Below are 8,012 nucleotides of genomic sequence, written 5' to 3'. Positions count from 1 at the left end.
AAGCTTCCTTAACTGCAGTCTGAGCTGAAGGGACGGTAAAAACAGCCACTTCGTGAGTCAGAGAGCCAGCAGGCCGGCGACCGGGACAAGGGTCAGCCTCTGAGAGCATCAGTGACGGATGAGCAGCGAGGGGGCGGGTCTTCTGCTGCCAGATGGCTGTTTGAAGGCTCTCTGTGAGAGAAAGGAGTTGCTCACGATGATACGGCTGTCCCTAACCTTCACAGATCTACACCTGTGTGACTTCAGACAGAATGGACTCCAAATCCCTTGAAGCTGGAGGGAGTCCGAACCCTCGGGTGATGGGAATTGTCCTCAGCACCGCGTCCTGCCTCATCATCTCCACCAACATAGTGGTGGCTGCAGCTTTGCTGAAGCTGCTCATCAAGAAGAGCAGCCAGAGCTGGTGCTTTGTCCTCAACTTGGCTCTGGCTGACATCTTTGTGGGCGTGGCCATCACCGGTTTAGCCACAGAGGACTTTGGGAAGGTCACTCTGGACCCCAGTGGTGGCGGTCCTGTCACGAACTCGACGCCTCCGGCTTCAGGAAGAGCGCGGTGTTTGTTCCGCATGGCCTTCGTGACGTCGCCCTGCACAGCCTCCATCATGTCCATGTTCCTGATCTCGCTGGACCGCTACGCCGCCATCAAGATGCCGCTGCATTACTCCCTGCTGTCCGGGAAGTGGACGGCAGCCGGATCCTTGCTGGTTGTCTGGATCTGCTCCTTCGTCACTGGATTTTTACCAGGTGATGCTCCATTTGTTTAAAAGATCCGTTTTTATTTAGTTCTTGTAATATCAGATCCTATCAAAGATGAATCAAACTGGGGTTTAGACAAATTCAAAATTTGACAGAAAAAAAAAACATTTCATTTAATTATTTCATTTAAATATATATTTTTTTTACCCATCCTTCACTTTTTTTTAAAGAAAAATAAGCCAAGAAAGTCCATTTTTTTAATCTTTTATTTGTAATAATCTGCTTAAGTTCAATGTAAACAAGGATACATTTTCCATATGTAAATTTACTATTCATTAAAGTCGCAATTGTATGGCGTTATATGGTCCATAGGCGCCTCCTGCCCCCGCCGCCCCCCACTACACCTATTTACCCGACCTCATTGGCTGAGCAGCTGCTTCATGCCCCTCACTCTCCCCTTCTGTCTCTGCCACCCTGATCAGGGCAAAACATTTACAAAAAAAAACACAGTTGTAGGTGATACTGAAGGTGTTTTTGTTTTTGGGGGACATTTCAAGATGGAGACCTTTTCAAGAAGTCAAAGGTCAACCTGAAGCCTCAGTTGTGGTTGTAGACTTAATGCGGCGACGTGTGTCTGAAATTTTGTGAAGATCGCTTAAACAAGATTTTTTTCTCCGCATCGTGAAAATTACCAAATTTAGCACTTTGCAACACAATTTCCCCCAAGCCTTGGGTCCTGTGGCCATCCCATAATAATGGAAAAAAGTGCTTTGGACATCTCTGATTTCAGGGGCGCAACTATCTAATTTCATAGTGGTATGCAGCCCCCCCCCCCCCCCCAGACACAAATGCACATAATAAAACGTTGCATCCACCCCTCCCAAAGCTATCTTAACACCCACACAACACCTTTATTGTTTAAATGTATAAATCTCATTAATTTTTAGCTGATTATGGATGTGAGTCATTTGACCCAGAAGAACATTTTTGTGAGCCATTTTCAACCGAACATCAATGGTTCTCCAAATTTGTGAGGTGAAGGTCATTCAGAAGGATCTTCTGAGTAATGCTTTGCCCCAGCCCCCTCCTCCTCACCTCTGTGTTCTTCTCCCTCTTCATCATCAGCTGATCGTCTCTCTTTCTATCATCATCATCTTCATCATCTGAACTTCTCTCCTCGTTCTTCTCTGTTGGGACTGATTCTCATGTATGTCTGCACTTGTTTTCCCAAAATAAGTGAACAGGTGGTCAGCAGAAGTTTAAGCCAGAATGAGCATCTAGGTTTTTGTGACTTTAACAGTTCAATTATTTCAAGCTGAAGTCATCTCTGCTCTCTTTGATATCAGATGCATCACCAACCTCATGTCTGTCTCCTTCACCTCTTGTCTGTGTTTTCTCCACTAAATCATACGGCCAAGCTACAATTGTTTCATGTTTTAACTAAATTAATCATGCATGTTTTTTTTTAATTAAGAAAAGTATTTAAAAATGACTGACTTGGTCTGAACTGGCTTTGTCCTGAACGTCAACCATCAGACCAGCCTGTTTCTTTCCTCCATCTGTCCTGATTCTTTCACTCCCTTCTCAGCTTTCTCTCCATCCTCACAGCTGTTTGATATAAACTTAGTGTTAGGAAGATTTTCAAAGAATACAGAGCATAAACTATATGTAAAAATAAAACGTTTTTAATTTTAAATTATATTTTTGTTGGTGGTGTGACAGAATTGAATGGATTTCTTTATTGTTGTCAAAACATCTCCAATTGTTCAGCTAAAATCCAATATGTCATTAAGCCAAAGTGATATTAAAAGCAAAAGGCTGTAAACTAAATAGTCACAAAAAAAAACCAAACTTTTGCCATAAAAAATAATTAAATCACCATCTAACCCACCATCACACATTGTACTTCAACAAAGGGCTATGAGTGCACAGCCCCCCCAACCCAAACACTGTCCTCCTATGCCCATAGGAGCAGCTTTTATCATCATTTAGTGCTGTTTCAGTCAAAGGATAAAAACTTTTTCTGTGTTTTGGTACATCTAGTTAAAGAAAATATTTAAAACAAAATCAGCACAAACAAGCTCCTTTATTTCCTCTTCATGATTAGTGATACTGAAAGTCCTGCTCAGTACAGAAGACATTTGTGACCATAGTAGCTTTAGCCTGAATGTTTACCAGCCTGTTTTTGTCACGGCTATAACGTTCCTGCTGTCTCTCAACCATTTAGAGAAGCTTTTCTTCATTCACACCACATCTTTGTCCCTTTTGATCCCCCAATTGGTTTTTCTTTGCCTTTCCATTTTAAGCGCGCTGTTATCAGATGATCACACAATTAAAATAAAAACAATCAGATGCGCGCTCTCAAGCGTGTTTCCGCGAGAGCACGTTCGATTGCGCCCTCTGTACAAGACCCGAGGGGGGGGAGGAGCGGCTTCGGCGGGGGTCCCCAATCAGCTACCATGTGCTTCTGATCATATCGTGTAAAAATATGTGTAAAAATATGTGCGCAAACAGCTGTGTAATTAAAAAATACGGACTATAAATAATTTTCACAACTTCGGTTTGGCGCCCCCTTTGGCCGGCGCCCCTATGCGACACATACCCTGCATTCCCACTTTTTGCGCCCCGGCCTGATTTGCAGAACTAACGATAAAAGGAGTCTGTCAGGTGTTTGTTGTCATCTTGGCGAGATGGGACGTCCCTGAATCAAAAGTAAACAAACAGTAAAAAGTTTTTTTTAAGTACAAAGCTAATTTATTTTCATGTTTAGTTAAACTTCAAAATAATAACATTACACTTTAGAAATCAAAACAAAATTCTAGAAACCAAAACACAAACAACAATATGTTTTTGAGTAATTTTTGGTGCGGTTTGACCTGCAGGGCCACCGTACAGGGCTCGTTTCTTCTTTTTCTTTGTCATCCAAGCTTTTTCTGCCCCCAAACATGAACCCGTTGTGACTGCAGGATGGCTTTTGTTTGAGAGTTGGGTTCCAACAGGAAGTGAGTGCAGCGTTTGCTCTGTCCTCAGTGATGGTACAGCAGCTGCAGGCCAAGACGACCTACAACGGCTTCTGCGCCTTCTTCTCCGTCATCCACGACATCGGCGTGGTCGTGCTGTTCAGCACGCTCTTCTTCCCGGTGCTCTCCTTGTTCATCTACATGTATCTGGACATCCTGAAGATCGCCTACACCCACCAAAGGCAGATCTCCAGAGTGCGGCAGGCCAGCTCCAGGAGCACCACCAGTGATCAGGGACATCCCCATTACCTGCACCACCACCACCATCACCACCACCTGAGGAGCAGCGACTGGAGCCACGTGAAGGCCCTGAGGACGGTGGCCGTGTTGGTGGGTTGCTTCATGGTGCTGTGGTGCCCCTTTTTCGTGGTGTGCATCGTGCACATTCTGTGTGAAAGCTGCCGGCTCAAACACGTGCTGGAGAACTACCTGTGGCTGCTCGGGCTCTCCAACTCGCTCATCAACCCGCTGGTGTACGCCTTCTGGCAAAGGGAGGTGCGGCTGCAGCTGGCGGCCATGTTTTCCTGCATCAGGGGACGGTGGGCAGCGGCGGCAGGTGTGCTGGAGAGGAGCCCGCCGCTGCCGCCGGTTCAATCCCAGCACAGACACTCCGAGGCGGAAACACCCAGCCCCTCATTGTTACTGCCAGATACCGGATACGAGAATCGTACGGCGCCGCTGTCCGCCATAACCACCCTATGAAAGAGACTGGAACCTGAAACCCAGAAAAAAATAATAATCTGGGAATTCATTTTTGGAAGTGACAATTCGCATGTAATTTCTAACATACGTGTGGCCAGTGCTGAACCTTTTTCTTGGCCACATGTATTTTAAATGCTGATCATACGTGGCTTAATGTAGGCACACTACAAATATTTGCTGTACCACTTAGTAACCATTCCTGTTTTTACAATAACGCCTTAAAATACGTGCAATCAACAAGATAATTTAGCCTTGGACGCACTTACAGAACAATGTGCATCTTGATGGAAAAAAACAACAACATTTTTTCTAAAATGGCGGCTTTTCTGTTGTTTTTATCTCCATAGCAACCATTTTATTTTCTGGTTGTCTGGAGGAGATGATTGTGTCTAAGTAACTTTTAGAAAAATTGGCTAAAGTAAAATTTGGGATTTTCTTGGCAACCGAGGTTTTTGTTAACCACACTCACATTCCTAGTATAGCCATTTCATACGTCACATTGTTTCATTCAGCTTGACCCAACAATTACAACACTGTGCATCTTGATGTGAAAAAAATGGACGGAAATTTTTTCGCTAGGTTGCACTTACACGAGTCAATATCATCCGCCTTCGTGGCTTTGTAAAAAAAGTCATCCAAACTATAAAAGGAAGCTTAAAATGAAATAATAGTTTTCTCAAAGAGGGTACATTTTTGAAAATACTAATATTAGATCTGCTGCATAACTCAGCATGAAAGGTTGGAGGTCAGCACCGGCAGGGAGCAGGAAATTCAGCTGCAGCTTGGGTTTGGGTTTGGTTTGCCCCACATCCATAAATCTGCAGGAGCCCTTTGTGCAGCATCGCTGAGAGTCCCAGAGGTTTGCAGAGGATTCTGGGACATTCAATGAGGGCGGACAACGGGATGTTTGTCAAGGAGCACTTAAAGATAAACAACCTCAACCAACAATTAAAAAAAAAAAATAGTATGTTTTCTGTGTCAGTATCGTACAGATGTTGGGGTTTAGAGCCTTAAAAACTGTGCGACAAGAAAAGAAAAATGAAAAAAAAAAAAAGCTCACACGTCTTGAGGACCCCCTTGAAAACGAGATGACAAATCTCAGGGGGCTTATCCTACAAACAAATAAATGTGTGTGAAACTTCAGGGCTTTTGTCTAAAGGTTTTGGTTCCAAATACATTATTGACAGATCACAAATACGTAATTAATGTAATTTATAAAAACTGTTATTTTCTCACACTGTTGCATCAGTTTCTTTAAAAACTGACATACTCTGCTTCTGCTTTAAGCTTTTATCACTTAAAACTACCTCAATCTTTTCACATATGATGTTTCCAGTTTTATGTTTTCATTCATTAAAAGGATTAAACTGTCACAACTGCAGGATTCATAAAAATGGACCCCAAATTATGCTTGATTTCAAGTGTTGGGCTTCAATATTATCACCATTTGAAGGACGTGAAGAGGCAGAAGGCTTGTTTGAGCCTCTACTTTTCATTCTTTCCATCATTGTGAGTAATTTAAGGGTTTGGCGCAGCACCATAAGTACCAGGATGTTCCAGCAAAGTCCCTCAGAGGCTGTGGGCAGAGGGGAGGGCAGTTCCCATGGTACATTAAAGGTATGTGGCCCTGTCATAGACTGTTGCCCTGCCCAGGGTGGGCCCCACCTTTGCCCACCAGTAGCTGGGATAGGCTCCAGCAGCCCCGTTACCCCAAAAGGGGGACGATCGGGTTCAGAAGATGGGATAAAGGTATGCGGGAAGTGTGTGATGCAGCTCAGGTCAGAGTTCATGATCCAGAGAGTGACCTCTGGACAAACATGGATCCATGGGAAAGACACACAACAAGAACACAAAGAAACATCTGGATGATCCACAAACGTCTGCACTGATGTTCTGATGAGACACAACAGGAACTTTCCTGGTTTTTCTGGAGTGAAACTTTTAAATACTTTAAAACATTGTTGATGGGAGCAACAGTCAAGCATGGTGGCGGTAGTGTGATGGAGTGGGCTGCTTCAGGACCCAACAAAAAATTGGTTTACCACATTACAAATATAAAGTCTTTGGGGTTAAGCATATGTATGTTTTTTTTTTTTTTCTGCGTTGGGTGAGCTGAAGCAGAGCAGATTCCAAACAGCATCAAGTAAAGGTCATACGACAGACTGGAGCCCAGCACATTAACCGTAAAATGTGTGCCCTTGTCATTTAGTGTCGTCCTGGTTCCTCCACATACAGGTAATCTAGAGTGATGGCCTTTAGATAGCAGAGGGGCGGCCTGTTTACGTCCCCGGCTTGAGCTTGAGAGTCATATTTCATACGTGGATAGTCAGCCACTCAAGGAAACTTCCTCAGCTGCTCGAGCTTTGATACGGGTCGTCCACTTCACGGAGGCTCTCAGTATCAGCGGAGATGCTTGACTTCAGCCTGAAATGCTGAGGTGTGAAGCTTCGTCATTTCTGCATTTTAGTCCTTGGCTGACTCTGACCGGATTGGTTGTACACCATTCTGGTTGTAGTTTTTTTAAACACATCCCACAGTTTTCACTGAGGTGATTAGAATCTGCCAGCCTTCCAGAAATGGGTTGTCCCAGTTGGTTCCATCAAACAGAAAAACAGCAACGGATAGATGTTGATCCAGTTTCTGCCCCTTTAGATTCCTCGCTCCTCCATTTTTATCGATAACTTAAAGGCGCTTGGTATCCTAATGATCTTAATTCAGTTTTATTTATGTAGCCCAGTATTGCAACAGAGTTGTCTCAACGGGTCATCAGTCATAAAATACTATCGCTGATTGCTAAACTAAATGAAACTGACCAAACTAAACTGGGCCTTCCTGCACTTAGACCCTCCTAAGGTGCCACCATAAAATAATCTTTAGTGGTTAAGCACTAAAAAAAATTACTTTCAAAAAAAGTCAACAAGAAAGACTAACTAAATGCAATTCCGCATCGACAATACAACTTCTGTTTGAACCTTTTTGAATTTCTGATGAATGTAAACATGTCAATACAGCAAATTCAAGTTAAACCTTTGCCTCTCTGACTTACATTTCCAGGCGCTCCTCGCTGAAGGCCGTGTCACGCAGCCACTACGTACATTTTAAACAAGTTACATGGATGAAAATTGGACATATGTGAATTTACGTGGAAAAAGTGGATAAACGTTGTCTTTACATGAAATTTCCAAGATGTATCACGAATGAGCCATGTTAAAATCATGGAAGAAGTATGAATAAACCACACAAAACATGTGAAGCCACATAGGACGTGAACCGTGCGTGATTATAGCGCTGTTTATATGAAATTCACTAGTTATTCGTGCGTCAATGACGTAATTTTAGCCTGATATGTGCGCCAAATATGTGATATAAAAGTAATGCATGGGTGGTTCAAAGCCACAAATTTTTATATGCATTTGGCAAAAACCCGCACAATTGCGTAAGATTTACCCAATAATTGCCTATAAACTACGTAAAATACGCATAAACTGCGTAGTTTTCAACCGACCAAAAATTTTGCACTTCTCAAAACTGAATTCAAATAAAGACCCGTCGGCTGAAACCCTCGACGAACATCGACGAATGACCAACGCCACT

General features: G+C 43.2%; 1 protein-coding gene across 1 annotated transcript; it reads left to right on the top strand.

Moving 5' to 3' along the window:
• The first annotated feature begins 229 nt into the window (after positions 1-229).
• gpr119 (G protein-coupled receptor 119) lies at positions 230-6,048 on the top strand. Its single transcript, XM_004076858.4, has 2 exons — positions 230-744; positions 3,727-6,048. The coding sequence occupies exons 1-2, from the start codon at positions 252-254 to the stop codon at positions 4,416-4,418; spliced, it is 1,185 nt and encodes a 394-aa protein (XP_004076906.2). The 5' UTR covers positions 230-251; the 3' UTR covers positions 4,419-6,048.
• Positions 6,049-8,012: the final 1,964 nt, after the last annotated feature.

The sequence above is a fragment of the Oryzias latipes genome, chromosome 14 (genome assembly GCF_002234675.1).
Source record: "Oryzias latipes chromosome 14, ASM223467v1".
Classification (NCBI taxonomy): domain Eukaryota; kingdom Metazoa; phylum Chordata; class Actinopteri; order Beloniformes; family Adrianichthyidae; genus Oryzias; species Oryzias latipes.
Note: the sequence above shows the minus strand (reverse complement) of the source record. Positions and strands in the feature narration are given on the sequence as shown.